Here is a 20,981-nt window from a genome sequence, read left to right on the forward strand (position 1 = left end):
AGAGAACAGCCAGGGATTCAATTCATCATCATGCCTGTGCCAAACACTAAGGGCCTTTTCATTATCAGACCAATGAGTCCCACTGTCGGCTCCTTCAGTATAAACGTGAGTGATGGCTTGCACGGGGTGGGTTGTAGGTGTGGAGGGTGATGGAGGGGTGGGGCTGGACCCTCATCGTAAATGTCATCCCCATTGGACCGTTGCAGGTCTCAGCTCCAAAATAATAGGCCCTGTGACCTCTCTGTTGTCTATAATTAACCTCTAACCCATTCCCTCCCTGCCTCATCCGCCAGTCCCTAGATAGTCGTGATGTGGGAGATGCTGTTTGCCAACCCTCTCAAACCTCAGCTGCCGATTCTCTCTCACTACAGGCAGAGGAATACATTGGGAAACGGTGTGGGTGCAACAAAAGAAAATAGCTGCTGCTCGTGTGTTCCAATGAATGTGTAATATGTTTGGGATGACCTAAGCACTCTGCATTATGAGGAATAAAATGTAATATTTGACAGATTAGAGTCAAGGCCATAAATATGTACAAAATTTAATTCCTTTGCTTTTTGTCAGTGGAAATATGTCAAATTTCAAACCAAGACTTATTTCCTATTCCTTCATATATTTTCGTCAGCAGAAAGGATGCTATTTCAACTGTGCACATTTCAAAACCCTACACCCACAGGGCACAGATCCCTTTTTCAATGAGTGTTTAACATTCCCTCTCTGTCTGTGTGCTTGACATGCTGTGAATCTGCATTAAATGCAGCTGTGCCACGTCTCCAGCAGCAGAGGAATAGCCAGTCAACCTTGGCCTAAATGTTGGAGAACACAGGTACTTCCCCTGTGCAGGCTTTCTGACATTTACCGTAACAATGAAACATCCAACAAGCAAATTATGGCAACGGTAGGTGTTGGCTAAATATCCCCAAATCACAATAGAAAGTCCAATGATCTCTTATGGAGCTGACACCTGTACAAAATGACATTTTGAGGACACATTGAAAGAGAAGAATTACACAAGGAGGAAATGAGACATAGAATGAGAGAGCCTTTCTCTGTCTTCAGCAGCAGTCAGGGGGAAAGGCATCTCTCATCTTCAGGAAGTAGAAACAGAGTAGTCATTTGTGGTGCATTATTGTCTGTGCAATTTCTTGGGACTATGAGGAGGAAATGCAAATGCCCTGTTGCTGGCAGCACCACGAAAGCTATGCCAGCATGTGTGTGGCATATTGAATGATAATGACAAAGCGGGCTATATCCCCTGTGAGCAAGCCTGCGGAACAATGATTACAGATTGGCCAGTGTGTCCCTTTGCATCACAAGGGACTCTGATTCTAATGCTAATCAGAGCTGCTGCCCATTGAAATATATCTGTACTTGCAAGGCAGGAGAAAATAAGATAGAATATCCCAGTTAGGCTGTAAATGTATAATGAAGCCCTGTTTATTTTGATATTTTAGCCCACAGGAATTTACACAGTGGGCTTTTTGCAGGCTTGACCTATTGCTCCACCTGCTGGCCTCAGGCTGGTACTAGAGAGATACACGCTTGTTTTTGTTATAGGGCACTTTAAAGCAATTATCCCCTGCCAGGTGTAAAATGTTGGTGTACGAGCTTGACTGTATTCTGTGGTATCCAACTTGTTATTTGAGGTGGAGAGTCGCTTCATCTCCCTCTGTTAGTACATACATTATTCTAATCCACTCTCAATACACATGACACATGCAGAGGGATTCAGAATCAGAATCAGAAATACTGTATTGATCCCCGAGGGGAAATTCTTTATTCATCCCTGGTTCAGCTTGTACCACTCTCACCTCCCTGCTCCATCAGCCTGTATCAGTCACATCATCTCCCCCACCTTTACTCTTTGAATTTGCTTTATTTTCATTCAGGAGGAGCGAAACAAGAAGAAGAGCAGAGGCAAAGTGATGCTCAGCTGCACTCAAGGTAGGTTAATGAAAGGGAGGAGAGTCTGAGCTCAGGCTGGCTCCGATTGGCTGGCTGGCAACGTGCTGCTTCTTCGCAGCACAACCTGTCACTGTTAATCAGGGGCCATCTCTTAACAGCCAGCCAGGGCTATCGGAGAGGTGAGCCCATTGCTATTCAGGACGAAACAGATGATAAATCATTTGTACATAATTAGTGCTCAGCAAGGTTACAACTGACACGTATTTTCATCTTAATTAGGAGGGAAATTTGTTCCATTAATTTAATTTGGTGCGCATGAGCGGCCCTGCACCTAACTAAGTTAATCTTACACCTGTCAGGGTGGGAATGGAGTTGGGCCTTGGCTTACAGAGGGAAATGAGAAAAAGTCTTCTATCACATCGTTTCATGCAGAGACCTCCAATACAATTGGACTGCAGTGAATAACAATGGCACTGTTAGGGTATTTACCTCCACTCCACTGTTCTTCAATAAGCCTGGAATTACTTTGCATGATGAGAAATACAGTAAGATAACCCATGTCTTCTGTCACATCTCATTAACGTACTGCAAGAATCTATCAGGGGACAGAAGGTAAGCCAGTATTGCATCTTTTGTGATTTGCAGCCAACCAATAAGGTTGGCATAAATGCTCCTTCATCCTAGAACAAATATTTAAGCGGATCTCGCAAATGGGCATTATGGAGAAAAACATGTTCCATCACAGGGGTTGTATGCCATTCATACCCCCAGCTTTCTGATTTACAGCCGCAGCAGCCTTCAAATATTTGAATGAAAATCACTGTCTGATCTCGTTGCAGTCCAGTGAGCAGGACTAAGTCCAAGGACTAGGTCTCTTTTCATTGTTGAAAGCTGTATGAAGCTGTAGTAATTGCCCCAAAGAGGTTGTTCGATCGAGAGGAAGGTGGAGAATGACTGATTTAGTAACTATAAGCATTCTAATGGAATTCTCTGCTGCCTCTAGGGCACTCAAGCTGACAACCATTACCTGAACTGATGCATAGTCCATTACGGGACGCCCCACTTTAATAGAGTGTCTATCATGTGGAATACAGAGATGTCAGGTGCCAAAGCATGCACTCTCACCCATGTGTGAAGGTTTAACCCAACTGAAATGGCTTTTCTTTTAGACACTGCTGCATGGCTTTACAAATGTATTGAAAATCAACAGAGAAAGAGAGGGGAAGAAAGTCAAGCACAAACTTGTAAAATGATGTTGTTGGATGCTGTACAGCTCATAACGGTCTCCCTCTCCCTCTCCCGGGCACGCAGCAGAAACCTCCACCCTCACCAGGCCTGCTGGTCACAGGGCCATGGGACTTCATTCATCATTCAAATAGGTTTCAATGTAGATTTTTAACATGATGGAAAAAATGTCTCAGATACCAGGATGTTAGAGGTAATTGTTAGTTTTGATTGACAGTTGGAAAATATTACATGTAAAGTGACTCAAAAATGCAGTGGTTGGCCAACAGAGTAGAAAATTATGCTGATATTTCCCCATCCAGATTTTCCAAACAGGATACATTATTAGATCATTTATTTTCTATAAAATAATCATTTATTAATTATATTCTTAGTTGACTAATTGTTTAATCTATAAAATGAATTCCTAATCACATAATAACAAACATCAGAAAACCGTGCAGTTGGGAAACTGAAACCAGGGAATGTTTCTTGAAAAATGACTCATTTGACAATAAACTTTCTTTTGATTGATGAATTGACTTATCATTTCAGATCTATGAATTATTATTAATACAGATAGGCTGGGTATTCTTTGAAATGTTAGTGCCAATACCTTAGCTTTAGTACCAGCACGTTTTACTACCAGCACTTTTTAAATACCTCACTTTGAAGAATATAAACACGGCTGTGGATGAAGCCTGTTTTCATTTAACAAAAGCAGCGACAGTTCTCAAATGTTAGTCTGGAAACAGCTGCACAAGATCTTGTCTAAATAAAGTTACATTTTGATTATGCCTAACTTTGACACTACTATTTAGAATCAGCCCTAACTTTGCATTTTTCTGTTTCAATTAACCAAGGTTGTCTAACCTTGTGCTCCAACTGTATTAACCTTTCATTTCCCCTAATGAAAATTCCAAGTAGAATTCAACTTTTTTCCTTTTTTCATGTATTGGTAACCATACTTGAGCGCTGAATTTTACTGAACTTGACAGATTTATTATCTTTTACTATGTGATCTTGGTTAAACGTTACAATAGTCTGTCTGCCTGAACAGTGCTTGCTGGCATTAAATTAATGAATACATAAATTACTAGGTGGTGTATGGTAAGTGCAAGTACAAAACATGTATTTAATATTTCTATTTTCTGCTTCACTGCATATCAAAAGGGAAATATGGTACCTATTTCTCTGTTCCATATGTCTATAGTTACTGGTTAATTCTTTACAGATTCAGGTATTAGAAACCTATAATGAACATATAAATACAATAGATATTTATACAGTACATTGAACTATCCATTACCAATAGTCCAAATTAGCCGTCTCCCTACAGCAACATCAAAATTCTGCTTTAACATAAATACAGTAGTAATAACAACAAAGAACATGTTTTCAGTAGTTTTTGGTACTTTGGGGATATGTTGCTATTAATACTCACATGCTTTTATTTAAGTAACAATGTGAATGCAGAGCCTTTAATATTTATATGATCCACTAAGGACTTCCACAGGGTTTGTGGGATGAAAATTTCACCTGTTCTAAACCATAGAACTACATAAAGAACTTGTATGTGTCTTGTAACTGCATGTGTGCAGGACAACAAACTGGGGAGCAGGTATTGTTTTAGTGCACTTTAATACATCTTACTCTTGGGCAAATGAAGAATAGCTGTTAATAATTCAACTCACAAGGTTGTAACCATATCTTTAACCGCAAAGATGGAATTTAATTCAAAATTCTTAACTACTTAGTTGACTTTCTATATTTAATAGATTTTAATACAAAATAAAACATTTCGAAAGCTCCAGAAAAGACAAGTTACAGTATTTGTAAAACATAATTTCAGCTCTCTAATCCATGACTTATTCACACAGAATGTCCTGATCTTCCCATGCAGACTCACACAGACCTGAATGTATACAAAGTATCTAAGCAGTGGAGAAGTACTAACAACCTGTGGTACTTTTTCGTTTTTATGAAACTTGTTGCTAATGTTTTATTCTCCACGAGTCCACGCTATCTTTTTTCCCAGCAGACACCTGCTTCTTGTCCTTAATCAACTCCTCCCGAGCCATCGGCTCGATGATGGCACCCAGCTGGGTGACTACCTTGGGCGTGGTGATCTTTTTCACAGCGCGTTCCGTGAGCCAGGTGCGGCCCAGCGGAGAGCGGATGGTGCTCTCAAACTGCGCGTGGCTCTCAAAGGGGAAGGGCAGCAAGTTCACCTGGTGAGGGCTGATGGAACTGTTTCTCTTCTCTGAGATGATGACGCTGGGCAGATGTTGATCTTTCCTGGGCGGAGGCGGTGCTGTCTTAATCCTGAATCTCCTGCGTTTGTTACGAGACTGCTTGAGGCCTGTCCCTCCCCACTCGCCCCACCCAGGCAGTGTCAGGTCCACCACCTCAGGCTTCCCTGCATCCTCCTGCTTCCTCTTGTCCTTAAGGAAGTCTGAGATAACATCATCTCCAGCAAACGCCTCTTTAATGAGTGCCCTCTGGTCCAGCTTTTTATCCAAGTCCTCAGTGTCCTCAATGTTTGGAGCGAGTGGGACTTTGATGACTTTCGTCTCTTTGGTGAGAACTTCTTTCAGCTCAATCCCTCTCTTCCTTTTTCTGCTTTTGCCTGGCTGTGAAGTTGCAGAGAGCAGGTTTTCTGAGGCTGGAGGCTGCTGGGGCTGAACAGGTACTTTATCAGTGGCTGACTTCTCCTGACTGAGGAGTTCTGTGTCCTCCAGAGTCCTGATCCTCATCAACCCCTCCTCCAGCTGAGCTGAAGCGTCCGTGTGGCTCGTGTCTGCCATTACCTCTGCCTTCTTCACTTCAGCCTCCCGATGGCAGTCTGCTATTCCTCTGAAAAGGCTTGTGAACTCTGAAAGCTCCTCTTCCTCTTTATCTGAAGCATCTGGGTCCTCTGCTGCTGTTTCCTCATCCACCATCTCCACCTTGCCATCCACAGACATCACAGATACTGCATCAGCCTCCTGAGTCTGACGCAGCTTCCTCCTGCGGTCAAACTCTCTGAGGAGAGCATCCTCTTCTGTTTCCTTGACCTCTTCCTCCTCCTCCTCTTCAGCTGGGTTTTCCACCACTGCAGGCAGCTCTGCTGTAAGATCCACAGTGTCACTTATCTCTTTCTCTGTGGGATCTTCAGAGAGCTTGCCTCTCATCCAGGGATTTGAAGAATCCAGTTCTTGCTCTGCATCATTTACAAAATCAGGCAATACCTCTTTATCGCCAGCTTCCTTCTCCTCCTCTTCCTCATTATTCAGCGAGGTCACCAGCTTCTGGGTCAGCTCTTTGTTCACCTCCAGCTGCTGCTGCATGGCTTTGCGTGCTCCCTCATCATATTTGGCCATGATGGCCTTTGACCTTGCCCACTTGCCGCTGTTCTGGTGCTTCAGCGACATCCTCTCCTGCATCCTGCCCAGCTCCATTTTATTCAGCTCCTCTAAGGCAGCAGCCGGGTCTGTCCTCACCATCTCGTCAAACTGCTTCAGGAACTCTTTACGCTTGGTCTTGTTGTGCACTTTGTGGTATTTCTTGCTCTTGATCTTTCTCTCTCTCCGGGCCTTAGCCTCGTAGTAGGACTGCAGAGCCCGTGCTTTCTGCAGCTCTGCTCGGCGGATCTTTGCCTCATCAAGGCTCATCGCCCTCATGGAAGCCTCCTCAGCAGGGGTCAGGATGGGGTCATTGATGGGCTGCTTGTTGGCAGACAGGAGGGCGAAGATCTCCTGCTCAAGTGGGGTTTGCACCTTCCAGCTGGTCACCACCCTCTCCATAGGTTTGGGGCCAGAGGGCTCCTGGTTCAGGGGGAAAACCAGCTGCTCAGCCCTCTGGTTCTGTTTGATAATCTCTCTCCACCGGGTCACCTCTGTGGCTGCCTTCTGAAAAGCCACATCTCTCTGGATCCTCTCCCTCTCCTGCTTGCTGAGAGGGCACTCAATGGTCTTCTTACTCTGCTGCAGATTCTTTAGCTGCTTCTTGGTCTTGGTTGGGACAGCTGGGGTTTTTTCCATGGTCCCGATGAGGTCCGACAGATCGACTTTGTCGCACTCTCCCTCCGCATTGACAGTAAACTCGGACATCTGGACGGCCGCCTCGGACCTCTCTCCCAGTTTTTTCTTCCTCTTACCATCGAGAGAGCAGATGGCTTCCAGTAGCTTTTGGCGTTTTCGTTCATCCTCGCCGCCGTCCTCCTCGCTCGTGATATTTTCATCCGCTTCATTTAAATCCTCGTCATCATCAGCGTACACCGCGTCCGGCCTCTCCGCTGCGTCCTCGGCGGTCGCTGCGGGACTCTTCTTTACACTCTTTTTACTCTCTTTCTTCTTAGAAACTTTAGCCATGCTGGAGTAAACACCGCCGGAGTGGAACCTTCACACGTGTGCCGTGAATGGAGCCGATGTCGTAAATTAGTCGCCGGATTGTGAGCAGCAATGGCGCAAAATATCCGCGACAGTAAATATATCTTTTTTTCTTCTCTCTTTATTGAAATAATAAAAAATACAAAAACATTATAACAAGAATATAAATGCGAGGAGATAGGCCCTACCTATATATAACAATCACTGAAAATTACAAATAAATAGAAATGCGTAAAATAAAGACTTGTTTTTTAGTTTTATATTATACAACATGGTAACGCATTAAATTGGAATATTTGTGTTGACTTTCTACTAGAATACATGTTCTTTTATAATTAGAAACCAGACAAATAGCCTGTCAACAGCGTGGAGAGGTTCAGATAACTTTGATGAAATCATCTACTAATGTGAGAATCTTCATAGACACCTTACGTTGCTAAATGGTTTGAAAACTATGAATTGTTACAATTCAAAAGCAAGACATCTGATTCTTTAAGGTTTGTCAGTTTGGAGAAGGCAGTGAGGCGACGCAAACAGACGTCTCTTCAGAAGGGGGCAGTGTTGAATTCAAAGAGTAAGCGGACCACATGTTTCCCAAAAATGTCTGAGATGTTAACTCTAAATATGTATTATAATGTACGGCTGCTGTTTGTGTATAATGTTAAGATATATATTTATTTTATGATCAAATGTATGATGTTCCCACATAGTCTAGTGCATACCTTTATTTATGTCTTGAAGATAGTTCATTCCAAGAAGGCTATTTTACTTTATACACTTTTGTCAGATTTGTCATTTAATTGGACCCCAACCAGAGGTTAAAATTGATATTTTTTATTTTGTAATTCTTTCCATTAATGTTTTGATTAGTTGTTTGTTCTTTACCTATTTTCTTGCTCTTTATGAAGTCTTTAATTGCACTTGTAACTTGCATCTTATTTATTTTTGTTTTTTGTTTTGTTTTTTACTTAGTCCAGGACTATATTTTTGTCCTAAAGGAGCTATAATTGTTGGTTTTGTATAATGCAAAATAAATGAATGGGGGGGAAAAGTACAAAAACAAACAAACAAAAAAACAACCTTTATTTATTTCCTCTTCTAGTGCGCCCCATGCTGGCTGAAAGTACACGTGCATGTTGTGTGGTCTAGCAACATGTTTTGCTCCTTGTGAAATTGTCAGGCGTTTAAAACACAGACTGTGGTTTGGAATACTAGATGAAACATGTTATTATGTATCAATTCGTGTGTTGTCGCATTTAGGCGTGAATAATAATGAATATCTGCCTGTCACATGTTACAGTCATGTGACCTGTCATCATCAACGCTGCAGTTCATCATGGCGGCGTCTGTTTTCCACAGACTGAGAACTGGGTCCAAAATAGGTGTTCACACAGCACAGTATGACCAAGAAGGCAACCTCATCCAGGTAAAGAGCATTAAAGAGCAAAATTCCCAACAAGGCTTTTTCAACAAAAATTTTAAATACGTTATTTGTCAACATATAACAAGGCGGCTGGTTAGCTAACGTTAACGGTTGACGCTAGCTTCTCACGAGCGCATTTACATTTTAATGTCATTTAACCGTTTAAACGTCATAATAGTGTGTTCAAAAACAGTTTAAAGGCAACGACAGACGGAGTCTCCAGCGCACTGTTTGCCTCCTTTCTCAGACAGCTCAGCTCTCTGGGTCAGAAAACAGCGCCTCTGCAGCTGGCTGGGATTCAGCGTCTTGCTCGAGAGCACTTTAGCAGCCCGAATGGAGACTTATCTTCTTAGAGGTGGATGATGATGATGATGTGTGTTTGGCTCCCAGGTGGAAACCCGAGAGGATGAAGAACAGAGCGTGAAGCTGGCGGAGATCCTGGAGCTTCTGCTGGCAGCGGGATACTTCAGAGCACGGATCAAAGGGTTGTCACCTTTTGATAAGGTAGTTCCATACATGACCTGTTCCTGGTCTCTCCACGCTGGTCCCACCCTGTTCTTGGGAAAATTCCATGATTCATACTTAAATGGGTACTTTTTGCTTGTCCAGTTGATGATGATACATGGTTCACTAAAGGGTGATCTTAAGTACCGATCCATCTCATTCAGTGATTTCAGGTAGCATCGCAGGTACCTACACTGCCATTGATTTGTCACAACGGGAAACCTCCACCCTCACTCATCTTGTGTCCTCTTTTCTCGTCTTCAGGTGGTTGGTGGTATGACCTGGTGCATCACCACATGTAACTTTGACATAGATGTGGATCTTCTTTTCCAAGAAAACTCAACTATTGGCCAGAAAATGTTAGTGTTTTTTTTAGAAGGCTCATGCTGTGTTATTTTGTGCTGTTCCAGATGTTGACGGTTGGGAGAGAAGCGTGGGGGAAGTCTTTAGTCATCAGTCAGTGTTCCTAGATTGCTCTGAGACATGTCCACTGGTGGAGGATTTTAAAGTTTCAGCAACCAAAGACAGGCTTAAGTAAAACATTCTCAAATTGTCTATTTGTACAACCCACATCTACAAGCCACCCAATCAGATGCAGTGAACCAGCATGTAGGGATCTGTAGCTTATCTAGACATCAGACATTGTACAACCAAAACTGGGTTTATGTCCAGCTCGGTAGGGGTCAGAAGACTTAATCAGTTATTACTTTTTGTAGTAAAATGTTTCTGACTTTTGGAGCAGCCTGAGCAAGTAGGTGGAAAGGGATCATTGATGAGGCTGCTGTATGTTTATTGTTTTGTTTAACTGGTTTTGGTTTTTGAGTACATTGGGGATTCATGGATATGACTTTTCATATTCTTACACTTTGTAACCAATTAGTTGTTTCAGTTATTTAGCATATACAGGTATGGTAATAATGTAATAACAAAAAGCAAACATTTTGAAAATGTAATTTTAAAATCTCAATTCATTGTATCTCCAGAGTAAATCTTTAAGTAGATCTTAAAGGAATATTCTTTTTTTCAACCTTGATTTTATTTTCGTAGTTTTGGACTGTTCATTTTGATAACACTGTAGTAGCTGGAATCATTGAGAAAAGATCAATTCAGTCAGTGCTGAGTGCTTTCTTTCTGATTGCAGAGCTCTGACGGAGAAAATAGTGTCTGTGTTACCAAAGATGAAGTGTCCTCATCGCCTGGAGCCCCATCAAATCCAAGGGCTGGATTTTATCCACATTTTCCCAGTGATACAGGTGAGAGACTTCATCCTGAACCGAGACACAGACTGTATTAATATTCCGCATCAAATGTGGCCATTTGCATCTAACATTTATAAATAGTAACACTGGTAAAGTAAAAATAATTTACTTATGTGCTTTCGCTTTGGAGTTTGTCTTCAAAGTTGTATTTTTACTCTTATCGTTCGTCTGGCAAATTTGACTTTACTTACTGTAATACTTCAATATCAGCTAAGTGGTCTGTGGTCTGTGGGGCAGGCAAAACTCTTCGCTCCTGAAACGCTTCCAGTGGAATTTTAAGCTGCACAGTAGATTGTTTTGGTTGTGTGGTTTTATTTTATTTAGACGTCACTTGGTAAAAAACTTGGTAGCCTATGTTACAAGTCGCAGACATGGATGTTCAAGCACAAGCACAGGCCAGGTAAAGTAACAGTGAACACACAGGGTGCAGATGTTTATTTCAGTTTTTTGATGGACTATAAGCCAGCATGCAGCGCCTGCTGCCATGATAACGGATTGTGGGTGAAAAAATCTGGGGAAAAAGAGTTCTTTTTTGTGCAAGTTTCTAAAACATACTGAGAAAGTCAGGCGAGCAGAGAGAGATTGAGAGAGGCGGGGCCAGAGGTGTAGGTGTGTGTGTCTGACTGTGGCAGAGGTGCAAAGCAGATATATTTACAAATAACAATAATTAAAGCTGCAAGCAGCGTCTGGCAGGCCCTCTCACTTGTTGCGCGTTGAGATGTGAGGCGGCCACGTTGCAGGTTCTGGAGCTCTTCTGGTGCGACTGTGAAATTGCCATGCACTTTGGACGCTGCACAAAGGTATTATACGTCACTTCCTGTGTCCCCTTTGTGGTGTTGCAGAGCACTTGGCACTACGACTACAGGTGGATATTGGCGTGTAGATGGTGCGGGACAGTTATCAAGCACCCAAAGTTTGGTAGAGATTTGAGCATGTACAGTTAAGTTACGACGACTTCCTGTTTCACGTCGAAGCATTGAACTTCGCCACACCACCAAGGATACGCCGTTGAAGGAGAACTTATGGGCTTTACAACATGACATCATCAATGTGTTAAGAGTTTTCTGAGATAGTTTTGAAGTACATATAGCCAACCTGCAAGAAGTGGTTCATCACAGCATAAACGTAGTCACTTCCTGTTGCCAGCAGGTGGCGCTGTGACTATGGGTGAATTTTGGCTTGTAGATGTGTTCAGGGCAGGACTCTTATTAAACATGTAAAGTTTGGTGCAGATGTGAGCATGTACAACTTCCCTCTTTCATGGCGAATCATCAATTTTGGACGCCACGCCACTTGCACGCAGTTCCACCAAAACTCACCGTTTGTACAACTTTTAATCATCAATGGGTTTAGAGTAGATATTGACAATCTGAGGTCGGTTGGAGTAATTCTCCAGGAGGGGTTTGTAAAAGTACGGAGCAACCGGGGTTCAAACCCACGGCCTTCTTGCTGTGAGGCGACAGTGCTAACCACTGCACCACCATAAATTTCAAAATGGCTGACTGTTGGGTTTAGGGCATCGCTCCAAGAGGCTTTTTGGTACGTCTGGACATGATACACTTGCCACAGAAATTTCATACATGTAGTTGAAACATTCAGCGGGGCTGCTTCGTTTAAGGTCACTTCCTGTTGCCAGCAGGTGTCGCTATGGCCTTGCGTGAATGTTGGCATGTGGATGTGTTCAGGGCGGAACTCTCATTATACATATCAAATTTAGTGTAGGGCCGAGTCCAGCGCAGACAAAACGTAGGAAAACGTTTTTTTTCAACGGAAACGATGGTTCCCTGAACACCCTGCTGTGTACACAACCACACTGCATTTTCCTGCAGTTTTAACACCGTTGTGTTTACAAACTTGTCACAGCTGATTGGGTAACACCTGAGACTCGCCCACCAAACCGCAGAAAACATACCTCGAAGCCCGTTGCAGAACGTTGCGCAACGTTGCAAGGAAACACGTCATTCAATACGAAAATGTTGAAAACCAGTGCAAAACATTTTGAGATTGAACTTGCCCCAGATGTGTGCATGTACACTAAAGTTACAACAACTTCCTCTTTCAGGGCAAATCATCGATTTTGGACGCCACGCCATGGAGTCACGGAGTGTTCAGGGCAGGACTCTTATCAAACGTGTAAAATCTGGTACAGATGTGAGCATGTACAGTCAAGTTACAACAACTTCCTGTGTCATGGCGAAGAGTTAAAATTTTCCACATACGCCACCGCCACACCGTTGACTGCAAAGTCACGAGTTTTACAACATGGCTTCATCAATGCGTTATGGGTTTTCTGGGACAGTTCTAAAGTTCTGAAGATATGTCCAACCTGCTAGGAGTAGTATATTACAGCATAAAACGTGTAATTTCCTGTTGCCAGCAGGTGGCGCTGTGACTTTGAGTGAGTATTGGCATATGGATGTGTTCAGGACAGGACTTTTATAGTACATTTCCAATTTGGTACCAGATGTAAGCATGTTGACTGAAGTTACAACAACTTCCTGTTTTATGACAAATCATCGTCTTTTGACGTCACGCCATGGCCACGCCATACCACGAAAACTCACCATTTGTACAACTTTTAATCATCAATGGCTTTAGACCGCGCAACACAAATCTGAAGTCAGTCGGACTTAATCGCTGAGAGGAGTTTGTTAAAGTACGAAGTGTTTTCTGGGACAGTATTGAAGTTGATATGGCTAACCTACTCTCAGTACCCAGGACCCATAAAACACGTAATTTTTCACCACTTCTGATGACCTCGCATTTTTCATGCTCGGGCCCTAATCATCCCTTCAGTTTCAATAGGGACCTCGCACGGTTCGTGCTCGGCTGGAAGATGGTTACCAGCTACCACCGCCGAATCAGTGTTTCAGTGAGAGCTGCGCTTAGCGTTCAGTGTTTCCTCCACACACACACGCCGTTGCACCGAAGACAGCGCACTAGTCACAGCTCATCACTTAAACAAAATCTCAGAAGTGAAACCACGTCGGCAGATGCAAGACGCAAACCTGGCTGTGTGGGCGGAGTCATATATTATGTTAGAAAAAATAAAAAGTTATGTCTGGTCAGGCTTTGTAAACAAGGAGTAGGTTGCCCACATGAGAGTAGCCTGAGTCAGACCCACTTATGTGTGTTCATCAGCATATGGAGGCTGTCATGTAAATCTGTTTGATAGGGGACAGTTCACAATACATGTACTGCAGCAATGTGAATCGTCCCCTATTAAATAGTATTATAGTTTTTCAATAACTAATTGTTGTGCTCAAATTGTAAAACACAGAAACAAAAAAACATGGAATTTGGTAAAAAATTTAACAGAATCTGGCAACAAATTAAAACCAATTTCATAGGACTCTATCCATGGTCTTGTCGCCCGATATGTGAATGTAGCATAACTAGCAAGCTCAACATGGAGCTTTTTATATACAGTCTATGATCAAGAGGTAGTAACTTTAGCAGTAAAAATGTTGTAGAGGAAGGGAGAAAGTATTGAGTCTAAACAGGCAAAATCCTAGGGGAAACACTGCTTGTGGAAGTTTGTGCTGTACGCCGTGCTTTCTCGTTCATTCTTCTATCTGATAAACTCTGTTGTGTCTCCTGCCAGTGGCTGGTGAAGCGAGCCATTGAGACCAGGGAGGAGATGGGTGACTATGTGAGAGCCTACTCCATTTCTCAGTTCCACAAGACCCACAGCCTTCCAGAGGTAATCATACAGTACCAGGAAATTCCTTACAACACATCAAATCCTGTCAAAACAATTAAATACTAAGTAAATATGATGGCATTGTATGTCACAGTAATGACTCATTCAGAACTATGATGAGATACTAAGTACTGATGTTCCAAGTCAGAATGCTGGGACACTAAGATGATATGAAATACTAAATCGGAATTACAAAATATTCCAAATAATGAGACAGTAAGAAATTAAAAATTGTGGCTTACTATAATTCTTTTGTTTCTTCTTGTGGAAACGGGCAGCAGAAAAAGCCAGTTTTTCATGGTCAGCTTGAGTAAGAGATGATGCTGCGAAAGATTGTTTAACACACAAACCTCTGTCATTAATTTGGCAGAAAACTTGTGTAATACAAAGAACTGGTGTTCACCTGTGCTATAAAACCCTGTGGTGTAGGATGAAGAATTTGTCCAGATGAAAGACGAGGCTGTCAGGGCAGTTCTGGATGTATTGGTGAGTTTGCTGCACTACCCAGTATCACATACATCAAATAACTGACAAAGTAAAATAATATATGAATTATTTAGATAACTGTTTATACTGTATATTTAAAAACAACAAGAACAAACAGGTTATAGGTTATCTTCATTTATTTATTTATGGGGGCGGCTGTGGCTCAGGAGTGGGTTGGCCATTAATCGGAAGGGCGGCGGTTCAATCCCGGCTCCTCCAAGCTGCATGTCGAAGTGTCCTTGGGCAAGATACTGAACCCCGAGTTCCGCCAGTGTATGAATGTGTGTGAATGGTGAATGCAGATGTAGTGTAAAAGTGCTTTGAGTGGTCGAAAAGACTAGAAAGGCGCTATACAAATACGGAGCATTTACATTAAATAGAAATCCCTGTTCCCAGGAAGTGTACAAACCCCAGAGAAAGTACAGGAGGCAGAGAGATGCAGGGGAGCTGCTGGATGAGGAATCCAGGGTTCACTCCACTCTGCTGGAATATGGCAGGTAAGATGTCACATAAGGTGTGGGCGTGTGCTCTTTAACTGTAATTAAACTGGACCCTATTGAAGCCAAAGGAATTCTTTTTTTCTTTCTTTCTTTTTGCAAATGAAGCACATTTCGGCGGCTTAAACATGCTTGAACATTTAAAAAAACATTGCACAAAGTTCAAATCCTGCGAATATTTACGTGTCATGAGCTAAATGGCTCCCTAGCGCCCCCCTAAAGATCAGTGGTGGGGGCCTAATTCTTTGGAATGTGAAAATTTTTTGTGGCACATAAATCATGTCCAGACCAGTCCAGAAAAGCCTCTTGGAGTAATGCTCTAAAGCCAACAGCAAGTCGGCTGATTTGGATTGGTTTTTGGCGATTTACAGGTTACACACAGAAAATTGTTTTAACTAGGGTTGGGCCGTGGGTCGTGGGGGAATGTAATGTGTTCACTTGCATTTAGACTTCACTCATTAAAAAAACTTGGTACTCTATTACGTTACAAGTTGCGGACACAGTGGATATTTTACAAGCACGGACAAAGTAAAGCAACAGTGAACACACTACCGGCTCACCTGCTGCCATGATAACGGATCGCGGGTGGAAAGCTCCAGAAAAAAGACGAGTTATGGGTTTTTTGGGCAAGTCTGGCAACACTGTGTGACCCTTTAACTAATCAGCCCCCGCACCCCATTTCACCTATTGTACAATAAAAAAACACAATTATTGTAACTGGCCTAAACCAGATAAAAATCCAGTGTTTCATCATCACCTTTCACATTACATTTGGTCCAAGCATGCTGCAAAGCGGAGGAACTGCACCAGATTGCAAACCCTGTCATTTCTGATGTGTTCAGAACTGTTTATCAGTTTGCATATACTCAAAGAGGAAGCTGTTACAAAAGCTGCACCTGTCAACACTAGTTGTGACACAGCCTTTAATAAAGATGTGCTGCCATGCTAATGCAGACGTTTAAACATTTAAATTAAAGAACTTTTTAAAGATACAGTAAAGTGTCTCCAGTAATAATCAGACCTCGCTATTAACGGTTTTCAAAACAAGCTTTGGCTTTATGGAATCCCAGTTGGCATTTTTCTGACATTTGACATTTTATAGATATACAGGGGTTGGACAATGAAACTGAGACGCCTCTCATTTTAGTGTGGGAGGTTTCATGGCTAAATTGGACCAGCCTGGTGGCCAATCTTCATTAATTGCACATTGAACCAATAAGAGCAGACTGTGAAGGTCCAATTAGCAGGGTAAGAGCACAGTTTTGCTCAAAATATTGCAATGCACACAACATTATGGGTGACATACCAGAGGACAAAAGAGGACAAATTGTTGGTGCACGTCTTGCTGGCGCATCTGTGACCAAGACAGCAAGTCTTTGTGATGTATCAAGAGCCACGGTATCCAGGGTAATGTCAGCATACCACCAAGAAGGACGAACCACATCCAACAGGATTAACTGTGGACGCAAGAGGAAGCTGTCTGAAAGGGATGTTCGGGTGCTAACCCGGATTGTATCCAAAAAACATAAAACCACGGCTGCCCAAATCACGGCAGAATTAAATGTGCACCTCAACTCTCCTGTTTCCACCAAAACTGTCCGTCGGGAGCTCCACAGGGTCAATATACACGGCCGGGCTGCTATAGCCAAACCTTTGGTCACTCGTGCCAATGCCAAACGTCGGTTTCAATGGTGCAAGGAGCGCAAATCTTGGGATGTGGACAATGTGAAACATGTATTGTTCTCTGATGAGTCCGCCTTCACTGTTTTCCCCACATCCGGGAGAGTTACGGTGTGGAGAAGCCCCAAAGAAGCGTACCACCCAGACTGTTGCATGCCCAGAGTGAAACATGGGGGTGGATCAGTGATGGTTTGGGCTGCCATACTGCCATGCCCTTGGCCCCATACTTGTGCTAGATGGGCGCGTCACTGCCAAGGACTACCGAACCATTCTGGAGGACCATGTGCATCCAATGGTTCAAACATTGTATCCTGAAGGAGGTGCCGTGTATCAGGATGACAATGCACCAATACACACAGCAAGACTGGTGAAAGATTGGTTTGATGAACATGAAAGTGAAGTTGAACATCTCCCATGGCCTGCACAGTCACCAGATCTAAATATTATTGAGCCACTTTGGGGTGTTTTGGAGGAGCGAGTCAGGAAACATTTTCCTCCACCAGCATCACGTCGTGACCTGGCCACTATCCTGCAAGAAGAATGGCTTAAAATCCCTCTGACCACTGTGCTGGACTTGTATATGTCATTCCCAAGACGAATTGACGCTGTATTGGCCGCAAAAGGAGGCCCTACACCTTACTAATAAATTATTGTGGTCTAAAACCAGGTGTTTCAGTTTCATTGTCCAATCCCTGTAAATACCGTATTGGTCCGAATATAATACAGGTTTTTTGTCCCTGGAAATTCGTCTTAAAAACTCACCTCGTCTTATTTTCGGGGTCTAGCACTTTAAATGTTAATATACACCACAACAACCGAGGGCGGCAAATATCGGCAAAGCACATGTTGACCTCCCAAATGAAGCCTGTCACCGTCCCACTGAAACATGGAGAGACACAGCAATTGTGTCGAACAAAGTGGCTAAAATTTTTTTCACTGAGGTGGACAGCTTAAGAGGTATTAGAAATACCATTAGACGGTTTATTTTCATTTATATTATGTTTTTCTTTTAATATCACAAGTCATTCTTTCAGAACTAACAGATCCACAGAGGATGCCATCTCCACTGCCCTCCACTCAGCCCTCACACACCTTGAGAAAAACAGCACCTACATCAGAATGCTGTTTGTGGATTTCAGCTCAGTATTCAACACAATCTCCCCATGAAACTGATCAACAAACTCAGCACTCTGGGTTTAAACACAACACTCTGCAACTGGATATTGGACTTTCTCACACTGTGTGCTCAGCCCCCTGCTGTTCACGCTGGACACCCACGACTGCATCCCCTGACATGGAGACTCTGTTGTGAAGTTTGCAGACAAACACCACCATCATCGGCCTGATTTCAAACAATGAGACTTCATATCGGGAGGAAATTCAAAACCATGTAGAGTGGTGCTCAGAGAACAACCTACTGCTCAACGTCAGCAAAACCAAGGAGCTGATCATTGATTTCAGGAAAAAGGAGATAAAGACACACTCTCCTGTCTACATCAGTGGAGCTGAGGTGGAGCAGGTGAACAGTTTCAGGTTCCTGGGAATCAGCATCACAGAGAACCTGACATGGTCGTCTCACATCTCCACACTGGTGAAGAAAGCTCAGAAATGACTGGATTTCTTGAGGAAGCTTAACTGTGCTTACGCGAGGAAAGCGTTGTGAGGATTAAATTCGCGTTTGGTCTGAAAGCACCATTAGAAGGCCAAATTCCCACACCAAGCTCTTGTCAGCTTTTACAGAGGAGCAAAAGAAAAAGCATCCTGACTGGAAACATCACTAACATGGGATGTGCACGGCCCAGGACCGGAGAGTTCTGCAGCGGGTGATTAAAACACTCAGAAGATCAACAGAAGATCATCGGTACCCATCTCCCGAGCATCAGTGATATCAGTGAGGTGAGGTGCCTGCAGAGCCCAAAGGATACTAAAGGACAGTACCCACCCAGCCACAGCCTGCTGCATTCTGGGAAGAGAGAGAGAAGTTTCTGCTGCAGCACCACCAGACTGCAGAGCAGCTTTCCCCCCAAGCTATCAGACTCTTAAGCTCAAATTCATCCTCAGCACTGCTCCACTGATGATAGTTTATTTCTGTTTACCATTTTTCATAATTGTTTTTATATTAATGTATGTTGTCTGCTGTGTAGCAGAAGGGAGTTACAAAGCTAAATTTTTCTCTATAACTTGTGATATTGTGACAGTAAACCTACCTACTTATTTACAAATGTGATTACTTGTACATCTTAATTAGCGGTAATTTAAATGTGACCATTTCATTTAAAAAATTTTAATTATTTTCATTATTTAAGAGGTTTAAAAACACAGGCTGCCTTGTTTTATTTTATTCAATGTGTTTTTATTTGAATTATTTTCAAATGAAAATATTATCTTTTATTATCTATTTTTCCAAAAAATACTCTTGAGGTCATCTTATAATCAGGGTCGTCTTAAATTAGGACCAATACAGTAATTAGATGCCCGGCACCCAACAGGAAGTCGGCCATTTTTGGCGATTTACACACTTTCTACTTTAATAAACTCCTCCTAGGGAATTAGTCTGATCGACTTCAAATATTCGCTGTGCAGTCTAAATGTATTGACAATTAAAAGTTGTACAAACGGTTATTATCAGTCGACCAGTTTGCACGTAGCGTGTCGTCAAAAATCGTTGATTAGTTATGAAATAGGAAGTTGTTACTTCAGTCTACATGCTCACATCTGCATCAGATTTGATATGTACTGTAAGAGTTCTGCCCTGAACACATCCATATGCCAATACTCACTCAAAGTCACAGCGCCACCTGCTGGCAACAGGAAATAACACGTTTTATGCTGTAATGTACTACTCCTAGCAGGTTGGACATATAAACTTCAGAACTGTCCAGAAAACCCATAACGCATTGATGAACCCATGTTGTAAAACTCGTGACTTTGCAGTCAACGGTGTGGCGGTGGCGTATGTGGCAAATTTTAACTCTTCGCCATGACACAGGAAGTTGTAACTTGACTGTACATGCTCACATCTGTACCAGATTTTACACGTTTGATTAGAGTCTTGCTCTGAACACATGTACAAGACAACATTCACTTATAGCCATAGCGCTACCTACTGGCAATAGGAAGTGACCTTCAACGAAGGCTGCGAATGCAGCCCTCGCAGCACGTTTCTGTGGCACGTGTATCATGTCCAGATGTACCAAAAAGACTCCTGGAGTGATGCTCTAAACTTAGAACTCTTAAACTTAAATTAGTCTGACCGACTTTCGCTGTCTAGTGTAATCACACTGATTATTAAAAGTTGGACAACTGGTGAATTTTCATGAAACGGCGTGCCCGTGCCGTGGCATCTAAAATTGATGATTCGCCATGAAAGAGGAAGTTGTGGTAACAGTGTACATGCTCACATCTGCACCAAACTTGACGTGGTTGATAACAGTCATGCCATGAACACATCTTCATGCCAATATTCAGTTATAGTCATAGCACCAAGTGCTGTGTAGCGCCACAAAGAGGACACAGGAAGTGATGATTAATACCTTTTGTGCAGCGTCCAAAGCAAATTCTCAGTCGCAAAGAGCTCCAGAATCTGCAACACGGCTCACACACACACACACACACACGTTACATGTGCGAGGGCCCGCCCAATGCTGCTTGCAGCTTTAATTGGCATAATAATTGATAATAACTGTTAGTTGCAGCCCTAGAAAATGTATTGTTTTGTAATTTGTATGAACCAACTCTTTAAAGTATCTAGCTTTTTGTATATTTGGCTGCAGACTGTCCAGGATCACGATTTCTGTATTTAATTCATCTCATGGCTTAAGTCTAACATTTCCCTTTCCCTCTGTACTAGAATGTCATATTTCCTGGTGTAAGTACCAAATGAAAGTGTGCAGCTTTCTTTTCTGCTGTTTTGTGGTTGAACGTGTTGGT

At 42.6% G+C, this 20,981-nt stretch overlaps 2 protein-coding genes across 5 annotated transcripts in view; one reads left to right on the top strand and one right to left on the bottom strand.

Moving 5' to 3' along the window:
- Nucleotides 1-4,753: 4,753 nt before the first annotated feature.
- Nucleotides 4,754-7,533, bottom strand: si:dkey-251i10.3 (uncharacterized protein LOC553498 homolog). Its single transcript, XM_038719715.1, has one exon. The coding sequence runs from the start codon at nucleotides 7,479-7,481 to the stop codon at nucleotides 5,124-5,126; it is 2,358 nt and encodes a 785-aa protein (XP_038575643.1). The 5' UTR covers nucleotides 7,482-7,533; the 3' UTR covers nucleotides 4,754-5,123.
- Nucleotides 7,534-8,764: 1,231 nt separating this feature from the next.
- The window catches only part of ccdc93 (coiled-coil domain containing 93), a 34,421-nt gene continuing 22,204 nt past the window's right edge, over nucleotides 8,765-20,981 (top strand). For 2 of the 4 annotated variants that reach the window (XM_038719716.1, XM_038719717.1), the window contains exons 1-8: nucleotides 8,765-8,925; nucleotides 9,313-9,426; nucleotides 9,691-9,785; nucleotides 10,568-10,679; nucleotides 14,290-14,388; nucleotides 14,818-14,874; nucleotides 15,271-15,371; nucleotides 20,902-20,919. In XM_038719716.1, the coding sequence (XP_038575644.1) occupies nucleotides 8,791-8,925; nucleotides 9,313-9,426; nucleotides 9,691-9,785; nucleotides 10,568-10,679; nucleotides 14,290-14,388; nucleotides 14,818-14,874; nucleotides 15,271-15,371; nucleotides 20,902-20,919 (731 nt within the window). In that variant the 5' untranslated portion in view covers nucleotides 8,765-8,790. The remainder of the gene's footprint in view (nucleotides 8,926-9,312; nucleotides 9,427-9,690; nucleotides 9,786-10,567; nucleotides 10,680-14,289; nucleotides 14,389-14,817; nucleotides 14,875-15,270; nucleotides 15,372-20,901; nucleotides 20,920-20,981) is intronic. The other 2 variants (XM_038719718.1, XM_038719719.1) reach the window with 1 other exon arrangement.

Source organism: Micropterus salmoides, unplaced genomic scaffold (assembly GCF_014851395.1).
Source record: "Micropterus salmoides isolate LMB-PRFRI ecotype aquatic unplaced genomic scaffold, ASM1485139v1 Ms_hic_scaffold_15, whole genome shotgun sequence".
Taxonomy (NCBI): domain Eukaryota; kingdom Metazoa; phylum Chordata; class Actinopteri; order Centrarchiformes; family Centrarchidae; genus Micropterus; species Micropterus salmoides.